We start from the raw sequence: 25826 nt of genomic DNA, 5'->3' as shown, positions 1-25826 counted from the left end.
TAAAAAAGGATCTGAGAGAAGGAGATTGAGGTGAGGTGAGTAAGACAAATTGGGTAAGTACTAGGTCAGTTTCTGTATTTAACATTTTAAAATGTTACTTATCATAGTTTTTTGCACTTCTTCTGATTTTTGAATACTGCATTTAGAAATTATTTCTCTGGATTCCTGAGCTTTGGGGAATCCCTTAAATTCTGTACCCATGGCAAGCACCTCACTCTGTTTGCTTAGTTCTTGCCCTAATGCTGACATGTTGAATTCACATTTTTTATGAAGCTACAGACTAGGATCACTACAAGTCCGTGCCATGATGCTCCCATTCCTAACTCCCTGGACAGCCCTGGCAGGGAGAGAAGAGAAATGAAAGGGGATGCTATATGGCTGTTCTTTTCCTCCTGGTTTCTTCTGTGTCCATAGTGCTGTTGTTGTTGTGAAGTGCCGTCAAGTCAGTTCTGACCCATAGCAGCCCTGTATAGAGTCTCCGAGGAGCAGTTGGTGAGCTTGAGCCTCCAACCTTGCAGTTCAAATGGCTTTGCAGTCTGGTGCATTGACCTATAGTGCCACACCAGGACTCCTGTGTCTGTGCAATACTTGCTTTAAATGCTTGCCAATTTTCTAGTCAGATTGTTCCAAGGGAAGAGACCCCCAGGGCTAGGATCTGGATGGAGCAGGGGCACCCTAGTCTGGAGTGTATTGCTAATACATCTCCCTTGTCACAGGAAATAAATTCAAGGAAGAAGTTGCGGCACTGTTCTGTCAAGCCTTGTCGGTAAGAAGCGAGGGGTCTAGCCGAGCCCCGTGGGAACATCCCTAGGGTCCTGGGGGCTGCTGTGGGCATAGTGAAGTGAGGCCATTGGCCTGGTTGAGGGGAGCTGGCGAGTGTTTGAACTTGCTAATCTGGCAAAAGCCACAGTAAATGGTAGGCCTTTTGGAAGGACACTCAATTCTCCCAAAAGCTACCAGTAGTAACAATAACGAATAAGAAAAAAAAAAAAAAGAATCAGAAATTGCCTTCTGTCTGAACACCCTTTGTTGTTGTTGTTGTTAAGTGCCGTTGAGTCGGTTCCGACCCATAGCGACCCTGTACAGGGTTTCCGAGGGTGAACACCCTAGCTCATTTCATTTTTGGTGGGTGTCATTCATTCCATTGCCTGAGATAAGCGAGATATTTGCAAACAGAAGAGAAAAAAAATAATCATTCTGTTTCTTTTTCCAGACCAATTATCGAATTAAGAAACTGGATCTCAGTCACAACCAACTATCGGATAAGGGAGGAGAGTACTTGGGACAGATGCTGGGTAACTCTACCCGGAGGAGGGAGGGCGTGGGGAGACTCCCTGACAGAACAGCCCCTGTAGGAAGATTAACTTTACAATGATTAGAAGAACAGAGACAGAAAAATAACTCAGGAAGGTAAATTAAGCAGTCTTGGTGTGGCACTTTGGGATAAAGCATTGGACTGCAAGCTTGGTTTGAACCACAAGGTTAACAACTGGACGGCACTTAACAACAACAACAGCAAAAAATCAAAACCTATTGCCACTGTAATGATTCCAGCTCATGGTAACTTGTATACTGCAGAGCACAACTAGTCCTTAGGGTATCCTCTTTATGGGAAGCCTCTGAGTGGCTCAAATAGGCTGGTGGTTTAAACCCACCCAGAGGCACTTTGGAAAACAAGCCTAGTGATATCCTTCCAAAGGCCACAGCCTTGGAAAACCCTACAGAGCATAGTTGTACTGTGTACACATGGAGTTGCCATGCAAAGGAATTGACTAACTGTGCCAACAGAAATCTGTATGGAAGCAGATTGCCAGGTCTTTCTTCCGCAGAGATGTTGGAAAGTTCAAACCACCAACCTGAAGATTAGTAGTTGTTAAGTGCTGTCAGGTTGGTTCCAACACATAGCAATCCTGTCTAGAGTTTCTGAGGAGTGGCTGGTGGGCTTGAACCACTGACCTTGTGGCTAGGAGTCCAGTGTTAATCCTACAGTGTGACAGTCAAGCCACCTGGGAACCTTTAATGTACCACAGTTAGCATATACTATTTTTTAAATGATAGATACATTTGTCAACAATAAGTTTTAAAAACTTACCAATGATAAAAGACATCATGGACAAAGTTCAGACACACAACAGATCGGGAGGAGAAATTGGCAACATTTGCACGATTAAAAAGATGACTTGTTTTGTTGTTAAGTGTTGGAAGAGAAAGATGAGGAGGTGATAGAAGAGGGGAGGAGGAGTCCAGGGAGGGTTTTTACAGATGAAAGATGCTGATAGGAAAAAGAAAAATCCAACGAAAGAATCAGAAACTGATGATGCAGTAAAGAGAAAAGGTCACTATGGATGGTATCAAAGTCCATAAAAAGGCCAGATGGAGGGGTGGCCTAGGAGAGTAGGAGGACAGTTCATTCACTGAAAGAGTAAAAGTCCAAGAATGGCTACCTGTGAAGACCTGTTGGGAAGCCAAGGACCTCCCATCACAGTACTGCTATTTTCACAGTGAGATGTGAGGCATGACCTTGAGCTGAGTGTGGGTTGGTGGGTGATAGGTCTCAGGGGAGAGAAGAAGCTATACAAGAGCATTTAAGAAGAAAGAGCCAGCACACTAAAGGCAGTGTACAAGACTTGTTGGGCAGTTTGAGTCTCCCTTTAAAAACTGAAGTCTAAAGAGAGAATTATTCACTGGCTAGAGGGTAGACATCCAATGGATCTTGGCTGAAAGCAGAGAATATCAGAAAGATGTTTACCTGTGCTTTATTGATTACGCAAAGGCTGTCGATTGTGTGGATCATGACAAGCTATGGACAACATTGCAAAGTATGAGTATTCCAGAACATTTAATTGTGCTCATGAGGAATCTGTATCTGGACCAAGAAGCAGTTGTTCGAACAGAACATGGGAACACTGAATGGTTTAAAATTAAGAAAGGTGTGCAACAAGGTTGTATTCTTTCATCATACTTATTCAACCTGTATGCTGAGCAAATAATCCAAGAAGCTGGGTTATATGAAGAAAAACGTGGCATCAAGTTTGGAGGATGACTCATTAACAACCTGCAATAGGCAGATGATACAAGCTTGCTTGCTGAAAGTGAAGAGGACTTGAAACATTTACTTATGAAGATCAAAGAGCACAGCCTTCGATATGGATTGCATCTCAATGTCAAGAAAATAAAAATCCTCACCACTGGACCAATAAACAACATTTTTATCAATGGAGAAAAGATTGAAGTTGTCAAGGACTTCATTCTTCTTGGATCAACTATCAACACTCATAGTAGCAGCAGTCAAGAGATCAGATGATGTATTGCATTAGGCAAATCTGTTGCACAAAACCTTTTTAAAAGTGTTGAAGAGCAAGGATGTCAGCTTGAGGACTAAGGTGCGCCTGACTCAAGCCATGGTATTTTCAATAACCTCATATGCATGCGAAAGCTGGACAGTGAATAAGGAAGACCATAGAAGAATTGATGCTTTTGAGGTGTGGTATTGGAGGAGAATATTGAAAGTGCCATGGGTTGCCAAAAGAACCAATAAATCCGTTTTGGAAGACGTGCAGCCAGAGTGCTCCTTGGAGGCCAAGAAGGCCAAACTTCGTCTCTCATACTTCGGACATATTGTCAGGAGGGACCAGTCACTGGAGAAGGACATCATGTTTGGTAAGGAAGAGGGGCAGAGAAAAAGAGGAAACCCCCTCAATGAGATGCATTGGCCAAGTGGCAGTATCAATGGACTCAAGCGTGGCAACAGTAGTGAGGTTGGCCCAGGATCGGGCAGTGTTTCATTCTGTTGTGCATAAGGTCGCTATGAGTTGGTACCGACTCAATAGCTCCTAACAACAACAGAGGATAGACAGAATCCTGGTGTGGTGCTACTGGGTAAGCACTGGACCACAAAGTCGGTTTGAACAGCAAGGTCAGCAGTTCAAACTCACCAGTTGCTCCTCGGAAACCCTCTACAGGGTCGCTATGAGCCAGAACCGACTTGACGGCACTTAACAACAACAGAGGGTAGACACAAATTGAATTGGGTGATGGGGAAGGCAATATACAACAAGAGGGAGGTCGGCAGAAGACAGATGAAGGGAGGGGAACACACAGGGAGGAAGGTAAGAGTTAAAGAAGATAGAGGTAAATACTGTTAACTGAGGAGTCCTGGTGTGGCACTGTGGGTTAATGTGCTAGACTGCAAAGTTGCTTTAAACTGCAAGGGCGATGGTTCAAGCTCACCAGCTGTTCCTCAGAAGCCCTACACAGGGCCACTATGTGTCGGAACCAACTCAACAGCATTTCACAACTGTTAACAGATGGTATATGGAGGGGATTACAACCATTGTAATGAAACAAAATGTATGGTTTGATTAATGTAATGCTCTGTAATCCTCCACTCAATTCACAAGAAGTTTTTTCCAAAAACACAATTGAGGTCAGAATTATAAACAGAGACAGACTACATTCTGTTTCAGTGTAGTTATAATACTGCATGTACAGCTTTCAGAAATATTTTTACTATTATTAAAGCTACTATTTATTTGTTAAATGATTATCAGGAAACAGGCAGGAGTCCCTGGGTGTGGCAAAAAGTTAATGTGCTTGACTGCTAATCAAAAAGTTGGAGGTTCAAGTCCACTCAGAGGTACCTCAGAAGAAAGGCCTGGTGATCTACTGCTAAAATATCAGCCAACGTGCTCCCTATGGATGCATATGGAGTTGACTCAGTGGCAACTGGTGCTGGTGGTGGTATGCGACAGGTCCCATGACAGAGATTTTCCATCGATCCTCACAAAAACCCGAAAAGGTTAATGTCTCTATTTTAAAGATAAAGAAGAGAAGTAAGGGGAAGAAGATAAGTAGCCTCTGAAGGAGCTCTGGTAGCGTAGTGGTTACGAATCGGGCTGCTAACCTCAGGGCCAGCAGTTCTAAACTACCAGCTGCTCCGTGGGAGAAAGATGAGGCTTTCTGCTCCCGTAAAGATTTACAGCCTCGGAAACCTTGTGCAGGGTTGCTATGAGTAGGAACTGGCTCCCCGGCACATAACAACAACAATGACAAGGTTACCAGGTAGCGTCCTCATGTGGCACGTAGGATAAGTACTGTGCTGCTACCTGCAAAATCAGTGGTTCAAATCCACCAGCCACTCCTTGGAAACCCTATACAGGGTCACTATGAGTTGGAACCGACTAGACAGCAGTTAACAATTACAACGTCCCCAGCTAGTAAGTGGTGAGATCAGAATTAAAAAATGTAAACTCTGTGGCCATTTAAAACATGCAAGTGTGTAAGATACAACTTAAACAGATGAGATCATTGGCAGAGAAGAGGAAAGGTGGGTACACACAGAGAAGGGGAGAGAGAAGACAAGAAATGTTATCAAAATGATATAAGGTATTGTGAGTTTTACTAAAAGTACATCCTTGGTGTGAAGTATTCTGAGTCAGTTCTGACTCATAGTGACCTTTTATAGGGTTTCTGAGGCTGTAAATCTTGGTGGGAATACAAAGCCTCATCTTTCTCCCTGGTGGACTCAAACCGCCAACCTTGTAGTTAGTCATCCAGTGCTTATCCTACAGAGCCACAGTGCTTCCTAAAATATATCCTAGTGGGATACAAAAAGAGAGAGATGATCAGTACACAGTGCAGTGTAAATAAAGTGAAATGAAATAAAATAGAATACATTCAGTAAGCGTTCAAAGACACTCTTTCTAATGACATCCTCAGTATAATGGATACATAAATATTCCCACAAAGAAAAAGTACAATGATAATGTGTTTTAAAGGTGGTGTCTTCCCAATCCTCTAGGACATGTAAATGAAAGCATTTTAAGTTTGAAAAAGAAAAGTGTGATTTCTGTGCAAACACAGTGTCAAAACAAGCCTAAGGGCTCTCCACTTTCAGCTGATTGTGATCTGGATCTACCGCTGCTCCAGTCAGTCTCCACACAGCCTGTAGTAAATCCAACAGTGAGGACCCCACGGTTTTCTGTACTCTGGCCATCTATTTTAATAGTTGGGTAATATCCCACAATGCTTAAACCAGTCCCCATCCAGTAAATCCCAACTCATGGTGACCCTATAAGCATCAGTAGACCTGTGCTCCAAGTGGTTTTGAATGGCTGATTTTATGCAAGTACATCAAGTTGTTCTAAGCCATTTCTGGGTGGACTAGAAGCTCCAGTCTTTCCGTTAGCAGCTTATGGTGCACAGTTCTACTCTGACACACATGGGATCGCTATGAGTCAGTGCTGACTTGACAGCAACTGGACAAACAAAACCAAAAATGTACCCCTTCCTTGGATAGTCACAAGTGTTACTTGTATAAGCGATAGCGTAGTAAATCTCTCTCAACATGCATCTCTTCCCATCTTCTGCACTGTCCCCTTTAAGTAAGGTCTCAAAGATGATATTGTTGTGTGATGGAATATGTACATTTTAATGAGAAAAGATCTGTGACTTACTAAACAAATTCTACCAATGTACTTGTCACCTGCAATACAGGTATGACTATTTTACAGTTCTGCCAGTGTTGAGATCATCTGGCACTTTTGTATTTAAATTCATACCTGAAAAAATAATACCTCCCATTTCACTTTGTCTGACCATTGATCAGTTCTTGTCTCCAATGTCACGGATTCCTGTGAACTCTTGAGATGTGGTTCATTGGGATGTAAGGCATGTTAAGATGACTCCCACTCCTTTCAGGCCTCAATGTAGGGCTCCAGGCGCTGGATCTGAGCTGGAATCAAATCCATACACGGGGAGCTGTGGCCTTGTGCAGTGGTCTCCGGGTAAGGTGCCCTCAGGTCATGTTGAGGCCCAGTGGGGATGGTCAGGGCACCCCAGTCCCCACCATCTTGAGTCTGCTCCTCACCTGTGATGAGGCCCTACTGAGCTCCCATCAATTGCTTTTCATGTTGTTGGTCTTCCATCCACAATTCCTGGATGCCCTTTGTTGTTTAGTATAAATCCTACCCATGTAAATTCACCCTGCTGGATCAGTTTAATTAGAGGGTAAATAATGATCAACGAGGTCCCTGTGCTTGGAAGGGGCTCTGAGTCCAGCTGGGAGGGACCTGGAAAGATTTAGCCAACCTGCATCTTCTAAGGACTACTACAAGTCCAGTCTAGATGCCAGCAGGGGGTAAGAAATCAGGACCAAAGTGAGTAGAGGAATCACATGCAACTTTGATGCTGGTGCTGTTCTCCCCTCTCTCTGGAGTCTAATGTGACCCTGAAGACATTGGATCTCTCCATGAATGGATTTGGCAATGAAGGGGCTCAGGCCCTAGCTGAGGTCATCAGAGTCAACAGTTCCCTGGTCTACTTAGATCTCAGCAGCAATGACATCACCAATGACGGAGCCGCCAAGATCAGCAAAGGACTTGAGTCCAATGAAAGCCTCAAAGTCCTGAAGGTAAGGTCTTTACCTAAGATGAAAACAGGTCATTATGTGTGTGTTGGAAAGGAGGGGGTATCAGAGTGATGGTGCTGGATATTATAGAGAGACTCCTTGGGGAGCTCTGTCTTGTCCTTCCTATATGTCTATATTTTTGACTCTGTAGTAAACTCAATGTCACCTTTGGGTGGATGGATGGATGAATGGATGGGTGGATGAATGAATGGATGAATGGATGTATGAATGAATGGATTATAGCTGGCTGGCTGGCTGGATGACTGGGTGGATGAATGGGTCAATGGATGAATAGATGGATGGATGAATGGATGGATGGATGGATGGATGGATGGATGGATGGATGGATGGATGGAGGGTGGGGTATGTATGCATGTATGAATGGATGATGGATGGATAGATGGTGGGTAAATGGATGGATGGATGGATGAATGGATGGATGGGTGGGTGTGTGGATGAATGGATGTATGGATGATGGATGGTTGGATGGATGGATGGATGGATGATGGATGAATGGATGGGTGATGGATGGATGGATGGATGATGGTTGGATATATGGATGAATGGATAGATGATTAATGGATAGATGGGTGGGTGGATGAATGAATGATGAATGGATGGATGGGTGGGTGGATTAATGAATGGATAATGGATGAATGGATAGGTGGATGAATGGATGGATGGATGGGTGGGTGGATTAATGAATGGATGTATGTATATATGAATGAATGAATGATGGGTGGATGGATGGATGAATGAATGGATGGATGGATAGATGAACAGATGATGATGGATGGATAGATAGGTGGATGAATGCATGGATGGATAGGTGGATGAATAAATGGATATATGTATGAATGGATGGTGGATGGATGGGTGGATGGATGAGGGATGGATGAATATGTGGATGAATGGATATACAAATGGATGGATGGATGGATGGGTGGGTGGATGAATGAATGGATATGTATGTATGAATGGATGATGGATGGAGGGGGTGGATTGATGAATGGATGGATGAATGAATGATGGATGGATGGATGGGTGATGGGTGGAGGGAGGGTGGATGAATGGATGGATGAATGAATGTATACATGGATGAATGGAGGGGGTGGATTGATGAATGGATGGATGAATGAATGATGGATGGATGAATGGGTGATGGATGGAGGGAGGGTGGATGAATGGATGGATGAATGAATGTATACATGGATGAATGGATAGATGATTACTGGATGGGTGATTAATGGATAGATGGATGGGGGATGAATGGACGGCTGGGTGGGTGGATGAATGAATGGATGCATGTATGTATGAATGGATGATAGGTGGATGGATGATGGATGGATGGATAGGTGGATGGATGAAAGAATGGATGAATGACAGAGAGACAGATGCTCACAGAGAAGTCTGGGGGAAAGACAGAGATTATGATTTGGTGAGAAGAAAATGAAGCCATGATCTGAGCCTGCCTCTCTGGGCCCCACTTCAGCCTCCTTCTGTCTCATCTCTCCTCCCACAGCTTTTCCTGAACCCTCTGACTATGGAGGGGGCTGTTTTACTTATCACGTCCATCAAGCGGAACCCCAAATCCAAGATGGAAGAGTTAGACATTGCCGTGAGTAGTCAGACCGCAGTTGCTCACATCAGAGAGGGTGGCAGCAACACCATGCCACTGTGTGTCTCCTGCCAGTGTCAGCTCCTCTGCTCCCAATAGGCCGACACACTAATGCTCCTTTTGGGACAACTCGGCTCTCTTCAGGGATCCGTTCTGTAAGGGTAGCCATTTAGTTAATAACATGACTGTGAAATAATTTCTCAGACCTTCCGAGGGTGGGTCTGAGAAGAGAGGTAAGATGCAAATAGGAAGGCAGGAGAACCCCAAAACAGGATTCATTTACAGTCAGCATTGCTGATGGGTGACCCTGGATCCCACAACAGTTCCAGAATCACAAGAATTCTAGAACACGGATGTTAAAGCAGGAATATTCTTGAATTTACAGTTCATAACTTGGTCTATGGAGTCCTGGTGTGGCGCTGCAGGTTAATGTGCTGGACTGCAAGGTCAGTTTGAACTTCAAGGTTGGCGAGTCAAGCTCACCAGCCGCATCTTGGACACCCTATACAGGGTCGCTATGAGTCAGAACCGACTTGATAGCAATTAACAACAGCAACAACTTGGTCTATTGTACTCAGAGCAGTATTTGAGGGTGAAAAAGCCTTAATTACAGTGAAAAGTCCAATGAAGTGCACCTGAATGACCACAGAGGTGGTAACTGGTATGAACAATATTCTATGTTTATCAGCAGTTTTCATAATTTCTGCACCCTCCTCCAAAAAAATGATTTTATGTATGTCAGTTTGTTTGATCATACTCTGAGAAACAAATCAAGTACTTTTCCTTATTTTCCATTTTACATATGAGGAAACTAAAACAGAGGGGTTAGGTTATTTCACTAGGACACACAGCAATTGAGACACATGACAAGGAGAAAACCTAGGACTTGTACCTCATACTCTAGAGTGCTTGAGTTCCAGGAAGGTACAATATTAGAACCCTTATACCTTTTTTTTTTTTACATGCACAAATATGATGTTTTAATGATTTGCACTATCAGTGATACTTTGAATACTTACATTCAAGTCCCTTGGAATTGAACAATAAGTAAAATTTGGATTTATATAAGGGGGCTTAAAAAAGTTTATGGACAAATGGAATTCAAAGATAATGAAGTTTGTCCATAAATTTTCTGCCACAGATGACAGAACATTACAGAAAATGCCTGTGTTTCTTTTTCCTTGGTTCATTCTCTCTCTTCTTCCCTGCCCCAGGCTCTTTCTTGAGCTCTGTTTTTCTCTCCTACTACCCTCTCTCCACACTGTCTCTACAGTTCTGATTTTGCATCCCCAGATGCTGCCTTGGTCCCCACTCCCCATCTTGCCTCTGAGCCTCTGAATGCCAAGCTAGGCATTCCGTTTGGATGGCTTTTGTTTCTCTCCCTGAAGTGCAACCTGAAGGCACGGGTGGGGCCACTGCCTTGGTGCCTTGGGAGACTTCAGAAGAGATGCTGCTTTGACACTTGTTGTTAACTGCCGTCAAGTCAGTTCTGACCCACAGTAACCCTGTATAGGGTTTCTGAGGAGCGGTTGGTGAGCTTGAACCGCCAACCTTGCAGTTCAAACCAACTTTGCAATCCAGCGCATTAACCCACAGTGCCGCACCCAGAAGAAAAAGGTCTCAATGAGCTTTTCCATTGATTCTGTCAACTGTGCTGCCGTAACTCTAAATAGTGTGGGAAATCCTCCATTACAGAAGCTTCTAGAACACTCTCTAGAAGATCTACAAAGGGGGTAGGTCTTCAACCTATAAGCATAGGTTTAATTATTTAAAACTACCTAGAACCACATCTAAGGAATGAAGCAGGTTGATCAAGTTGGTTGAGCTGCCAGGTTTGGTCAAACACTACGTCACAGAACACTTTTCTCCTGTAACCTATCAGGCAGTATTAAGGACCGTTCCAAGAGGATTTCCCAGTTCATTGTGAACCATGCAGGATGATTGGGTGGGTGAATGGATCTTCCCAGGGCACCTTCTCAAAAGAACAACACTCACAAAGAATGGACATTTCAGAATATTTGCTTAAAGTTGTAACTCATCTGTCTGTCACAGTCTGAGAGCTGAGCTGCCACTCAGTTAAAACATCAAAATCATGAAAGAAACTGATAAGTCAAATCACACGTACTAGAAAACCTAAGTCATTGAGTCAGAACAAACTGGAAGAGACAAAGCATCCCGACTTCGGCTTGGGTGGAAAGGGGATGGGGAACCTGCTGGTCAAGCCAAGAAGGTGGCCCAGTGGCAGGTTCCTCCCCATGACAAGTCCCTTCTCTCCCCACCACAGAATGTGCTGGTGTCTGAGCAGTTTGTAAAAATCCTGGACGGGGTGTATACACTTCACCCGCAACTGGACGTGGTGTACAAGTTAGTGCAAGGCTTCTCCACCAAGAAAACCATTGTCCTGTGGCCAAACCCCATGAAACTGATCCAGGTGAGCCTCTGCCTTCCTCTCGAGCCTCAGGGGCCCTTGGGGAAAGCTGGCCTTAGCCGTCAAATCAGACATCTAAGTGCTCCCTCTGCAGTGTCTGTACCACCCTCCAACAAGGAATGCCTCAATTCCTTGGACACAGACATGGATTATTCCCTGCGGACTTCGCCACAGCATGTCTCGACCTACAAAGGAAGGGAAGGGCTGAGAACTGGTTGACGTGGGAAGGTCTGGAACACAATGCATTCTACCACCCGGCTCCCTGACCTGCCAAATGCATGACCAGCTGAGAACAAATGGCTGAGGCACCCTGTCTCCAATTCTTCCATTACAATAGTGCTGCTGTTAAGGTTACATTAGATCCTATCTGTGAAGTGCTCAGAACCAGGCCTACGGTCTCATTTCTCTTATGTTATGAACCTTTGAGTTGATTCTGACTTAGCAACTCAATGTGACAGAGCAGAACTGTCCCATTGGATTTCCTAGGCTGCAATATTGGAGTCCGCGTGTGGCGCTATAGGATAAGCACTGGACTGCTAACAGCAAGGTCGGAAGTTGAAACCCACCATTCTCTCCTCACAAACCTATACAGGGTTGCTATGAGTCAGAACTGACTTGACGGCACTTGACAACAACAAAAAGTCTTTACAGAAAAGACCCTTGGTGGCACAGTGGTTACGCTGCTAACTGAAAGGTGCACAGTTCAAACCCACCCACCTACTTCTATAAAGATTACAGCCTCAGAAACCCTATGGAGCAGTTCTACTCTGTTCTATAGGGTCGCTGTGAATCCAAATTGACGCCATGGCAGTGGGTCGGTTGGTTGGTTGGCTAAAGTCTTTACAGAAGCAGATCACCAGATGGTTCTCCCGCAGAGCTGCAGGATGAGTTCCAACTGCCAACCTTTGGTTAAGCAGCCTATCTCTTAACCATGGCAACACCAGGGTTCAGAATAACAACAAAACCCACTGCCACTGAGTCGATTCCGGCTCATAGTGGCCCTAGATAGGATTGCCACGGCTGTAAATCTTTACGGGAGCAAGAAGTAGAACCGCTGGTGGGTTTAAACTGCTGACCTTGCAGTTCATTGTCCAGTGTCTACTGCACACTGGGCTCCTTATAAACTCTGGCTCATTCCAACCGCTGAGGTAAGGATGCCTAGATACTCCTGGGGTCAGGGCAGTGATTTCATGGCTTCAGCAGAAGAGGGACACATGAGTCCATTTTTTCTTGGTGACCCTGGATTCAGCTGGAGTCTTTTGTTAGGTTGTCTCTGGCAATCACAGGTGTGACAGTGGAAATAAAAAAAGTAGAGCTGAAAGGGTTGTTGTAGCTCATCTGGTACGGTCACCTCACGAGCGGCTCCCAGGCCCAGGTCTGGTGTTTCCCACATGGTGGAAGTGAGTGTAGACCAGGAACAGGGGTGTAGCTGTAAACAAATGCAGATTCTGTAGCTTCTGAGCTCCCTGGCCCTGACTAGTCTAATCTCATTATCTCAGGTTCCAGGACCAAAGAGAGGAATTCTTGTAGGTTGTATGCTAAGTTCTAGAAGGTAAAGGAATTTCAAGTGTTTTTACCAGTAAGATAACCTCAGTTGAACCAAGGGGAAACTTGGTTTCAAAACACCTAAAGGAGGTTGCCAAGATGGCTGTCGTTCTGCCTCACATAGGAATTGCAGCTCCCACAATCCCCTCTCTCCAAACCAGTCTCTCCCAGTCTCACATACTGCTTGGCAAGATCCATTCCACTCCAACCTCCAGCAGCAAGGAGACTTGCTAAATGTCCATTCTTAGTTTTCCAGCCTCTGCTGTGAGGAGCTGGAGTGGAGTTGAGGTTTACCCACAGTGTCTGCCATAGCATACAGGACACTTGTAGAACTGAGCTAAGTGAGGTTCACTTTGGCTGCACCAGTGGTGTCAACGTGAACATGTCAACAGGATGGAGAACTAGACATGTAGGTGTGAAGGGCAGGGAGGGAGAACAAGAGCAGGGGATCAGGGATTGGTCCCTGACAACTACAGGGAGTTCTGGTGGCCCCATGGTTAAGTGCTCAGCTGCTGACAAAAAGATGAGTGTTTAGAATCCATCAGGGGTTCCTTGGAGAAAAGACCTGGAAATCTACTCCCACAAAAATGACAGCCTAGCTGTTCTGATCCAAGAACTGTATCCTGAATTTCCCTGATCCTGAAATATAGCATATTTGTTGTTATTGTTGCTGTGTGCCATCAAGTCAGTTCTGACTCATTGTAACCCTGTGTAGCATTTCCAAGAGTGGCTGGTGGGTTTGAACTGCCAACCTTGTGGTTAATGGTCCAGTACTTATCCTACAGCACCACACCAGAGGTCTTACATCCCTAATAAACCCCTTAATTGTGAAAAAAAATGACAGCCTAGATGAGCTGGCGGGCAGCAGGCAGGCTTGCAGTATGTGCCCTCTATTTAAATTACTACATATTCCTGAGTGCTTACATGTACAACCCCCACCCAACCACCCCCCCAAAAAAAACAACCCACAAAAACCAGAGGGAATAGAAAGAAGCAAATACTGTTGAATGATGATGCACGGAGGGGATTGTAATCATCGCAATGAAATGATGAGTGTAAAACCAATGTTCGCCCATGTAAACTATCACTCAATTCACAATCAAAACTTACAAAGAAAAAAATGACCATCTAGGAAACGCCCTGGAGCAGTTCTACTCTGCTATACCAGCTCACTGTGATTTGGAATCAACTGGATGGAACCACCAACCAACAGCAAGGGCATCTATAGGAATGGGTATCAACACAGTAGGGCCTTGCCTGGGTGGGGTCTTTAGAAAGTTGGAAGGAAAAGAACCAAAAAGATACTGAAAAGGACTCCAAATAGAATCTTTTAATGACATTATGACATAGTCATAATGTATTACTACAGTATGTTTTTGTTGTTGTTAAGTGCCGTCGAGTCAGTTCCTACCCATAGAGAACCCTGTACAGGGTTTCCAAGGCTGTAAATCTTTACGGGAGCAGAAAGCCTCATCTTTCTCCCACGGAACAGCTGGTAGTTTTGAACTGCTGACCTTGAGATTAGCAGCCCGATTCATAACCACTACGCTATCAGAGCTCCTTTTGATACAGTATAGAGAACTTAAAAAAAAAAAAAAACAATATGTACAATAAAAAGATGATTCAGATAGATAGGCAAGCAAATAAAAGGATCCACAAGATGTTAACTTTAGTGATGGGGTTGGGTTTATTTTTCATTTTCTTTTTCCACTACTGTAAGGAGCTCTGGTAGCGTAGTGGTTGTAAGTCGGACTTCTAGCCTCAAGATCAGCAGTTCGAAACTACCAGCCATTCCATGTTAAGATTTACAGCTTCAGAAACCCTGTACAGGGTCACTATGAGTCAGAATCGACTCCATGGCAAATAACACCACAACCAAAATTATCTTGGACTCCTGGTGTGACTCTGTAGGATCAGCACTGGACTGAGAATCACAAGGTCGGTAGTTCAAACTCACCAGTTGCTCCTCAGAAACCCTATTGTTGTTGTTAAGTGATGTTGAGTTGGTTCTGGCCCATAGAAACCCTGTATAGGGTTTCTAAGGAGTGTGTGGTGAGCTTGAACTGCCGACCTTGCGCTTCAAGTCGACTTTGCAGTCCAGTGCATTAACCCACAGCGCCATAGCAGGACTCTAGGAAACCCTATACAGGATCGCTATGAGTAGGAACTGACTCAATGGCACTTAACAACAACAACACAAAATTATCTGACAATGAATAGGCAATATTTTTAAGTGAAAAAATGCAATATTTTTTATTTAAACATTCTAATAAGGCATGGCATTTGTGGGAGACGTATGAAAAGTCTATGAATTCCTAGAATCTATCCAACCCATCACACAGTGCAGTAGGTACATGGTTGTGATTTGGCCTTTTGATCTCACCTGCCAGCCACAGTGTAGACTCTTCTACACTTAGACTTCACAGAGGTCACTTCGAAACTAAATATACAGGCAGTCCCCTAGGTTACAAATATCCAACTTACTTACAACCCAAGACTATGAGCCAATCCCCACAAAGCAGAATCTGAGGTACATACAATGTCTGGACAAACATCAAAACACCGCTTTTTTTAAATATTACTGTTACATTACGTAGTGGTTACGAATCGGGCTGCGAGCCGCAAGGTCAGCAGTTCGAAACTACCAGCGGTTCCGCGGGAGAAAGATGAGGCGGTCTGCTCCCGTAAAGATTTACAGCCTCGGAAACCCTGTGTAGGGTCGCTATGAGTCGGAACCGACTCCACGGCACTTAACAACAACAACAACAACTGTTACATTGTGTCAAAGATGTCTTAGTGTATCTGGGAGTGTTTCTTTCATGTTTTTTATTCATAGAAAGTGACAAAAATGGCTACTCAAGACTGGGTAGGCATACAAGAACCATCATGGCACACACTACTGCCATGCCTGGGCCTGGGCAGGGCTCTTGATACTAAACAGCTGCTGACATACCAGAACTCAGCCTTCTTACCATCACCTCAGCCTTTCGAGGTCTGGGTGCTTGGGCCACCCTTTGGCAGGTGGTGGGGGTTGGTTCAAGTTGTTATCTGGTCAAGTGTCTACTCCTGGTGTTTCCTACACTTCTCAGATCTATGTGGACCAGCAAAAGATCACCCTCTTGGACTTCTTTAAGAACTTGAACCCTGCTGGAACAATGACGATGTCAGTAGGGGAGTTCCGGAAAGCAATGATACAGGTGTGTTGATCCCTGATGCTGTGTGAGTGTGAGCACGTGTGTGAAAGACAGAGACAGTGTGTGTGTGTGTGTGTGTGCCTCCTGGGATTGGCTGTGAGCAGCTCACATCATTTATCTGGGCCAGGAGGGAAACTTCAGACCTCCCTCAGTACCCCTTCTGAGAGTCATTCTCTGAGCTGGATGGTTTGACACCACTGAAGGCCCCGTTACCTGAAGACAGTCTTCATCTTGAAGGTCTTTCTTCCTGTTGTGTTTGGTTAATGGGCAGATAATGAAAGGGAATAAGACCACATTCCAAAGCTCCAATAGTTCCAATTTTAGCCCTATCATCATGCCAGAAATTCTGTGTTTCTCATCTGTATGATGAGGATTTAAAGGCCTCTGAAGAGAGCCCTCAGAGCAGCCTAGGAGAAAGCAGGACCCTGTGGGAACAGGAATGGAAGGTCTGACAGGGCCCAGACAGGGAGAGATTGGCCATTCAGTGCCCAGGTCCCTGGTGAAGAGGGCTGGCCAGGTCTAAGGAATAGAAGAAAGAATGAATTTCACCAAAGCTGCAATGGGACAGTCTGTTTACTCCAGGGCCACCCATTTCACAGACCTCTGATCTTCTTCACCCATATTGCTCCTTAGAGAAGAGAGGTCTCTAGAGCCAGGGCTTCTTCCTGCCCCTCCCTACTGTGGGTCCAGGCTCCCCTGAGCAATCAGTTGCCACCCATGGTAGTAGGAGGAGTGAGGCACTGTGTGTATGTATGTGTGAGAGAGAGGCTCAGTAAAGAGCTGCTGATTAACTTCCATTAACTTCACACATCCACCCTTCCTCAGCAAAGCAAGGTGCCTGTGAACCGGTACCAGATCAGGGAGCTGATAAAGAAGCTGGATGAGAAGAAGACAGGCACAGTGAACTTCAGGTCAGCCCAGGCCCACTGGTTGCTCCCACCCAGCTCCAGGTTACTCAGGCCCTGACTCTTCACATGGGACTCTAATTGGTTGGCCTGAGCTCTGTATTAGGACCTCCCGACCCTGCAGCAAGTGGCTGACTTTCTTCTAGTTCCCAAGTCCAGCCCCAATATTTACTGTCCTTCTCATCTTCAGTCCATTTAATTAGCAAAGCTTAGTGACTCCCAACCGTGTGCTGGCTTCTGGGAGCTGGACAGAATAAGCCACAGCCCAGCACTCACCACCCAATAGGAGGCCTATTGTTAAGACAGGGGGTTTAGCGGTGAGGGCTGAGTACAAGGGCAGCCCATAGAGGAGCTGCTGATGTCTCAGCTAAGTCTGGCAGGACAGACACTCTTAGATTAAGGGGTGACTGCTCAAATGAGTGTGGGCCAGCTGGGTGCTGTTGGGGACACATGAAATTCAACTCTGCTGTGACTTGGGGAGTGAGGTGGGGTGACTTACACTGGGTTCCTTGATGTGATGGGATAGGCCAGGATCATATCAATCACAACCACCCGCACCCATGGCACCAGGTACCAAGTACTCTGTCAACAGGCACCGGGACCTGATCCCCACAGCACTGGGGTCACCCCCACCTGGGAAAAGATGTCACTGAGCTATAGCATCTGAGCAACACATCTGGAAAGGGGCAGCATGCATCCTGGACAGGCAGCATGGGTCCAAGTGGCCCCCCAGCCTGTGTTCACAACCACTGTGCTAGACTCCCCTCCCTCCCCTCCCGCGCCACCAGCTGCCAGTGGGAGTGTGGTTGTGGGCACTCTCCATCTCTGAGCCAGCTTCCGGTCTCAAACATGGAGGTGGTGACCACAGGATCCGAGAGGGTTATGACAGTGATATGGGGAAACACGGGGTCTGCAACTGACTCTTCTTAGGTTGCTCAGGTGCTTCTGTCATGTACCCCATGTACCCCGTGCCTGTCTTCCCTAAAGTGGTGCCTCTTTGCCCCGGGGAAGCTGCAGGAAGTACCCGAGGCAGAGGGGGAGGCCAGGTTCCAGCTCCCACTGGAAGTACAGGTTTGCAGTTCCAACCATTCAAGGAGGAACTGGGGCTGGGGTCCTAAGTCTCAGACCTGGGTGGGAAGCTCTTGTGACCCCTCAAACTGCCCCTCAAAGCATGCACACTGCCTTATTAATTCTGATAGAAAAGCAGAGATAATATTTGTGTTATTGCATAAATCTTATTATTGTTACTAACAGTGTCTACTGGTAAAAATTCTAACCCCTCTCTCCCTGACCCAGAAGTATGTTGTTGTTGTTAAGTTAGTTCTGATTAACAGTGACCCTGTATAGGGTTTCCGAGGAGCGGCTGGTGGGTTTGAACCGCTAACCTTGAGGTTAGCAGTCCACTGCTATAGTGCCACACCAGGGAGCAACTGAAAGTCCTCTTTTCTGTCCTCCACAGTCCACTCTCCCTACCCAAAATGTTCACAGGAATCACTTCAGGTGCGCATTCCCACGCCTTTTTCTCAAGTACTTGGAATCACATGTGTGTGTGAGTTACCGAAGGGACGATAGAGGATGATTAAAAACAGGGGCTCTAGAGCTGACTACCTAAGCTCAGCCCAGTCTCTACTACTGTGGACCCTTGCGCATGTGACCCAATTTCCCAGTGCCTCGGTCTCCTCATCCATGTACTCAGACTAATAACAGCATCCATGTGCTTGGAGTTTTGAGGATTAAAAGAGTTAATGCCAGGAAAGCATTTAGAACACTATCCAGCATGTGGTAGGCTCACAATACATATGTCCTTGTATTATATAGGACCACACACACATACATATTGTTGTTATCAAGTGCTATTGAGTCGGTTCCGACTCATGGGGTTTCCAAGGAGCAGCTGGTAGACTTGAACTGCTGACCTTGTGGTTCGCTGTCCAGTGCTGATCTTACAGCACCACACCAGGATGCCTTCATAGTCTGTTTTACCAGAAGTGAAATCATATAACCACATGATTTCTGTCACTTACTTTCCTTTAAAAATGTTGTTGTTGTTAAGTGGTGTCAAGTCAGTTCTGACCCATAGCAATCCTGTATAGGGTTTCCAAGGAGCAGCTGGTGAGCTTGAACAACAGACCTTGAAGTTCAACCCGACCTTGAGGTCCATTGCATTACCGTACACTGCCGCACCAGGATTCCTCCTGTAACAATAGGTCTTTTTGTTGTTGTTATGTGCCCATGGAGTTGGTTCTGACTCATAGCGACTGTAAATCTTTACAGGAACAGAAAGCCTCATTTTTCTTCTGTGGAACAATATGGCTACCTTTCAATGCTAGAGCAGCCCCCAGCTCCATCTCAGTCTTTTACCATGCTGCATAGTATTCCATAGTGCAGCACCCTCATATTGTAATCTCACTGTTGTGGACATTTCTGCTCTTTCTCATTTTTTGGCTTCTACAAATAATGTCATTGCAAATATCCTTATACATGGAAGCATTTGCACACACATGACTGTTTCTTCAACACAGACTCAGAAGAGAAGCTGAGCACAACTGCTATACTATAATAAAAACATAAATTTAATATTTCAAAAAAAATTTATTTCCAAAAAAATTGAAAACTGCCTCCATGAAGCCAGAACTGAATGATACCTGGCTACCATCACTAGACATTTTGATCCAAGATTCTATAGAAGAATTCGGATCAAAAGAGGAAAAAAGCAGAATTTCAAACTCTCATGGACTCCATACATTTGTAGCCAGGGGGGCTGGATGAGCCCCTGAAATTATTACCTTGAGATCACCTTTAAAACTTAACCCTAAAATATCCCCTGAAGTCTTCTTAAAACTAAACAATATGGGAACTGCATTTGCCTTGTAAACTTTTTCATCTAAAATGCAATAACATATTTTGAAACAAAAGAAAAACAAATAGTTTAGCTAAACTAATTTTCTTTTTTAATGTCTGCCTTGAGCAATATGTTCTTTTAAGAACTGTCCATATGGAATCAAAGTGGCAACAGGAACTTCAAGGACTAGCTAGGAACCTTAGTTGGCAGGGAGTGTATGTTACAGGAGGAGGGAGAACTCAGAAAAGGAGGATGGGAATGAAATCAACGTCGCTGTAAAACGGATCAGTTGGTGTGTTTCGCTGTGTATATTCTCAACAACAAAATAATTTTTCAAAAGATTTAAATGTAAATAATAAAACTATAAGAAGGAAAAAAATGTTCATTGCCCTTCTGAAAGGCAGTTTTCACTCACACCAACCTCATGCTCTCCCCCTACCCCATAAAAACACGGAATCTGACCCAGGTTCCACTTGCTGCCAAGATGGTAGATGGGTTTAAAGTCCTTTGAATCTGAAGCTCTCTTTAATGTTCAATCAGTCTCGAGACTGGATTGGTGCTTATGATATTCCCTTACCTTTCAAAACAGTTTCGTGAACACACCATAGCAACAGGTCTGGTCTGGAAAGAAGTCTCGGCGCGAGAGAAGTCCTGGCAAGCCGAATGGTGGCAGGGAAAAGACCAAGAGACAGCCGAACCTTCGGTGGACGGATGCCAAGGCCAGGGCTGTGAGCGAGCAAATAAAAGTCTAGCTGTTTCTCAGCTCTGGGTGCGCCCTCGGATACTAGGGCCACCAGGGGGCGCACCCTCCGGGACTGGTGGAGAGCCACAGAGACAATTTGGGGATGCAATGGGGTTGCTAGGTGGCAGGGCAAGAGGGGAGAAAGTCAGTGAACAACAGCAGTTGCCATAGTGATTGTAAACTGGGTCAAGGGGCGAGATTTCCGAGATCAGAGCGAGCAGATGCTGTGGAAATGAGAGCATTTAGACACAAATGTCAAGGCCAAAGGGAGAAAATCTCTAGCTGTGGCCCCAACACCAATTACTGGGACCTCCCTTGTTTCACCAGAAAAGCTAAAATAGAAATCTCTCAATGTATTCTAAGAGTCCATCGTTCTGAATTTTTTTTTTTTTTAATCCCAAGAATAATTAAGGAGCTCTGCTAGGGTAGTGGTTACCAGCCGGGCTGCTAACCTCAAGGCCATCAGTTCCAAACTACCAGCTGTTCGGCAGGAGAAAGAAGAGGCGTTCTGCTCCCGTAAAGATTTACAACCTCGGAAATCCTATGCAGGGTCTCTATGAGTCGGAACCGACTCCACGGCACACCACCATCACCACCACCATGGGTACCTGGGAAGGCACGAAGGGCTTAGCAGAAGTAGGAAAGGACTGGCTGAGATCAGAAAGAATATCTCATGGCTGTGTTTTTATTAAACCACCAGCTGTCATTTCAATACCGTAGGCACGGTGCCTGGCACGTTAGTTTGACAAGTGGTGGAAAACTGGAAAAGTGTGGGGGCGGGGGGAGAGGGGAAGGTCAATACCTAAGAGCGACTCTTTGGGTCAGCGGAGGCATCTAGGAATCAAGGCCTGTGGGGTTCACTTTGCTTCACCAAAAGCAGGGTGCAGGTAAATGTTGAGGTCTCTCTACACATGCGTCAGAATCATTATTTTAATTTATGTTTCCCACTGTATTTTCCTCCTTCCCTTTCTATTCGATGTCTTAGCCTCAGTGGGGTGTCGGTCCAAAGTAGAAGTTTCTAACAAAAGTCCCTGCAAACTGTCAACACACATAGCTGCTAACAGGAAAGTTGGTGGTTGGAGTTCACCCAGAGATGCCTCGAAAGAAAGGCCTGTTAATCTACTTCTGAAAAACCTACCACTGAAACGCCTATGGAGCAGGCCTGTTAATCTACTTCTGAAAAACCTACCACTGAAACTCCTATGGAGCACAGTTCTGCTCTGATACACGTGGGGTTTCCAGGAGTCTGAATCAACTTGATGGTAGATGGCTTAAACTCACTGGGGAGAACTGAAATTGAGGGGAAGGCAGAAGGAAGAGAAAGGGAGTGATCACAGGGCACTGAGAGGAGCTTGCCCAGACTGAGGGGAGGAGCGGGACACTGTGGGTCCTGCAAACAAGAAAGCAGGGCATCTGTACCAGACTGCTTCCCCCACAGGACCTTCAAGTCAACAGCTGGATCTGAGGGCTGGGTTCTTGGCCTGAGCTGCCTGCCTCCTTGTGGCGCTGTGGGCTAATGTGCCAGACTGCAAAGTTGTTTGAACTGCAAGGTTGGTGGTTCAAGCTCATTAGCTGCTCCTTGGAAACACTATACAGGGTTGCTGTGGGTCAGAATCGACTCAATGGCACTTAACAACAACAACAGCCCCAAGTATGCTGTAAACACCATGGATCAGCAGTCCTGATGAGACCATGAGGGCTGGATGGCAAATCCCCAGCAGTCATCAGCATGGACAGATGGCCAGTGACCAGAGGGCCATCCCCAACACTTCAATACAGCAGAAGGCTCAAATCATTGGCTCAACCCTGGGCATATTCCTCAAGTTGAATGCCCATCTCCTACGTGGAATGGTGGCTCAGAGTCCAAATTAGGCTGAGGAAGAGAAAGCAAACAAATGCATAGAAGTTTGTGGGCTAAAACATCTTCCATGCATGCCAGGGGGCTCTGTAGCTACCCCTGTTTTATATTCCCAGGTAAATTGAGGTCCCTTGATGTCAGGGATCATGTCTTTTAAGTCTGTTGTAAACCACACAATGTCCATCAAACCAATAATTATTGTTAATTGCCCTCAAGTGGGTTCCAACTCCTAGAACCCTGTATAGGGTTTCCAGGAGAGACTGGTGGATTTGAACCACTGACCTCATGGTTAGCAGTTCAGTGCTTATCCTACAGTGCCACACCAGGACTCCAAGTCCATAACTAAGCACCCAAGAAATGTTGGTGTCTGAGTAGAACCATGTGGATTATGTGTGATCTGGAAAGAGCATGAAGCATCAACACTTATGGACGGCAAGAACCAAAGAAACAGAGTGTCTTGCATAACTTTTAAAAGACATCAGTTATTATGTTTTCATTTCAGTGGCTTTGGGGAAAACGATGGAAATTATGGTGAAGCTAAAATCTCTCCCCAAAGCTCAATCCTCCAGGTCACCCCTTGACACCGCCACCCCTAAGTGAGTAAAGGGATGTTGTAGTTGTTGGTAAATGCTGCCAAGTCGGTTCCAACCCATATGTTGTTGTTAACTGCTATTAAGTCGGTTCCGACCCATAGCAATAGGATTGCCAAGGAGCAGCTAGCTGGTGAGCTTGAACAGCTAACTTTGCAGTTCAAACGGCTTTTCAGTCTGGCGCATTAACCCACAGCGCCACACCAGGACTTCTTCAGACCCATAGTGACCCAGTATAGGGTTTCTGAGGAGCAGCTGGTCAGCTTGAACCGCCGACGTTGTGATTCAAACTGACTTTGCAATCCAGCGCATTAGCCCCAAACTGGCCTACAATCGTCCTCCCCTAAGGTTGAGTAATTCTTACCTGTGGCCACTAGGTGGCAGGTCAGCTTCTAACGTACTACTAAAAGCTCTGTTTTCAGCTCTTAGAAGACCAGAGCTTCAAACTGGTTTAAGCCAGTTTGTTGTTGTTGTTAAGTGCCGTCGGGTTGATTCCGGCCCATAGTGACCCTGTATAGGGTTTCCAAGGAGCAGCTGGTGAGATTGAACCACCAGCCTTGCAGTTCAAACGACTTTGCAGTCTGACGAATTAGCCCAAAGGGCCACACCAGGATTCCTTGAGCCAGTTTGTTGTTATTATGTGCCTGGAGTCGGTTCGACTCATAACGACCTTGTATAGGGTTTCCGAGGCTGTAAATCTTTACGGCAGCAGAAAGCCTCATCTTTCTCCCGTGGAACAGCTGGTAGTTTCGAACTGCTGACCGTGAGATTAGCAGCCCAGTTCGAAACCACTACACTACCAGAGCTCCTTTGAGCCAGTTTAGTCATGGCCAAAGAGGTTTCCCAGAAAAAATCCAAATTTCTAAAATGTGGGTGTACTGGGAGGCTAGCTGGAGCAGGAAAAGTGAGTTGAAGCCCTGGAATAGACTTGGTAGGGAAGCAGTGAGCCCTTTTCAGAAGCTTGATGCAGAAGACTGGATCACCGCTCAGACTGCGGAAATTGACACACATTCAAGGGAGTGCATCACTGTTTCTGAATCTGCTGGTGAAGAGATATGGTTGCTCTTGTTTTCTAAGAAGAAATGAAAGTTTCTAGCAGGGTGTCATCCTGTAATTTTTCCACTCTGGTTATCATTCCAGTGCACCCACATTTTACAAATTCGGCTCTATTCTAGTGTTGATTGTTCAGCCATGACTGAACCAGGAAGAGTGGGTTCAAAGCCCTCTTAGAGACATTTCCTAAATGGCTTTAGAGTCTTTTGTCACAATTGTTGCCACGCTAGAGCCCATTGATGCTGCCACTTTGCCAATCCATCTCGCTGGGGGTCTTCCTCTTTTTCTCTGACCCTCCACCCTACCAAACATGATATCCTTCTCCAGCAACTGATCCCACCTGACAATGTGTCCAAAGTACAAGAGATGAAGTTTGACAATCATGGCCTCCAAAGAGCACTCTGGCAACACTTCTTCCAACACAGATCTGTTGGTTCTTTTGACAGGCCATGGCAATATTCTCCTCTAACACCATAACTCAAAAGCATCAATTCTTCTCCAGTCTTCCTTATTCACTGCCAAGCTTTTGCATGCATATGAGGTCACTGAAAATACCATGGCTTGGGTCAGGTGCACCTTAGTCCTCAAGCTGACATCTTTGCTCTTCAACAATTTTAAAAGGTCTCGTGCAGCAGATTTGCCTGATTTGATTTTTTGACTGCTGCTTCCATGAGTGTTGATGGTTGATCCAAGAAGAATGAAGTCCTTGACAACTTTAATCTTTTCTCCATTGATAAGAATGTTGTGTATTGGTCCAGTGGTGAAGATTTATGTTTTCTCTACATTGAGATGCAATCCATACTGAAGGCTGTGCTCTTTGATCTTCATCAGTAAATATTTTAAGCCCTCTTCACTTTCAGCAAGCAAGGTTGTATCATCTGTATATCGCAGGTTGTTAATGAGTCTTCCTCCAATCCTGATGCCACGTTTTTCTTCATAGAACCCAGCTTCTCAGATTATTTACTCAGCATACAGATTGAATCAGTATGGTGAAAGAATACAACCCTGTCACATACCTTTCTTAATTTTAAACCATTCAGTGTTCCCATGTCCTGTTTGAACAATTGCCTCTTGGTCCATGTACAGATTTCTCATGAGCACAATTAAGTGTTCCGGAATACTCATACTTCACAATATTGTCCATAGCTTGTCATGACCACACAATCAAAAGCCTTTGTGTCGTCAATAAAGCACAGGTAAACATCTTTCTGGTCTTTTCTGCTTTCAGCCAAGATCCATCGGACATCAGCAATGATATCTATCCCTCATTCCACAGTCTCTTCTGAATCCAGCTTGAACCTCTGAAAGTTCTCTGTCAATATATGCTTGCAGTATTACCTTTAGTAAAACTTTACTCGCATGGGATATCATAGATATTGTCCGATGATTTTCGCATTCCATTGGGTCACCTCTCTTTAGAATGGGCACAAATATGGATCGCTTCCAATCAGTCAGCCAGATAGTTGTCTTCCAAATTTCCTGGCATAGATGAGTGAGTGCCTCCAGTGCCGCCTCACTTTCTTGAAAGATTTCTATTTTTATTCCATAGATTCCTGGACTTTGTTCTTTGCCAATTCCTTCAATGCACCTTGGACTTCTTCCTTCAGTATCATTAGCTCTTGATCATATGCTACCTCTTGAAA

General features: G+C 45.1%; 1 protein-coding gene across 1 annotated transcript in view; it reads left to right on the top strand.

Annotated features, from left to right (window-relative positions):
- Positions 1-24383, top strand: part of LOC102837223 (chromosome unknown open reading frame, human C14orf166B) — a 61788-nt gene extending 37405 nt beyond the window's left edge. Inside the window, exons 6-14 of the mRNA XM_006864791.1 lie at positions 717-766; positions 1214-1295; positions 6700-6785; positions 7217-7411; positions 8931-9026; positions 11311-11457; positions 16089-16196; positions 17019-17104; positions 24341-24383. Coding sequence (XP_006864853.1) covers positions 717-766; positions 1214-1295; positions 6700-6785; positions 7217-7411; positions 8931-9026; positions 11311-11457; positions 16089-16196; positions 17019-17104; positions 24341-24383 — 893 coding nt within the window. The remainder of the gene's footprint in view (positions 1-716; positions 767-1213; positions 1296-6699; positions 6786-7216; positions 7412-8930; positions 9027-11310; positions 11458-16088; positions 16197-17018; positions 17105-24340) is intronic.
- The last annotated feature ends 1443 nt before the right edge of the window (positions 24384-25826 follow it).

This window comes from Chrysochloris asiatica, unplaced genomic scaffold, assembly GCF_000296735.1.
Source record: "Chrysochloris asiatica unplaced genomic scaffold, ChrAsi1.0 scaffold00070, whole genome shotgun sequence".
Classification (NCBI taxonomy): domain Eukaryota; kingdom Metazoa; phylum Chordata; class Mammalia; order Afrosoricida; family Chrysochloridae; genus Chrysochloris; species Chrysochloris asiatica.
This window is presented reverse-complemented; position numbering and strand designations above follow the sequence as displayed.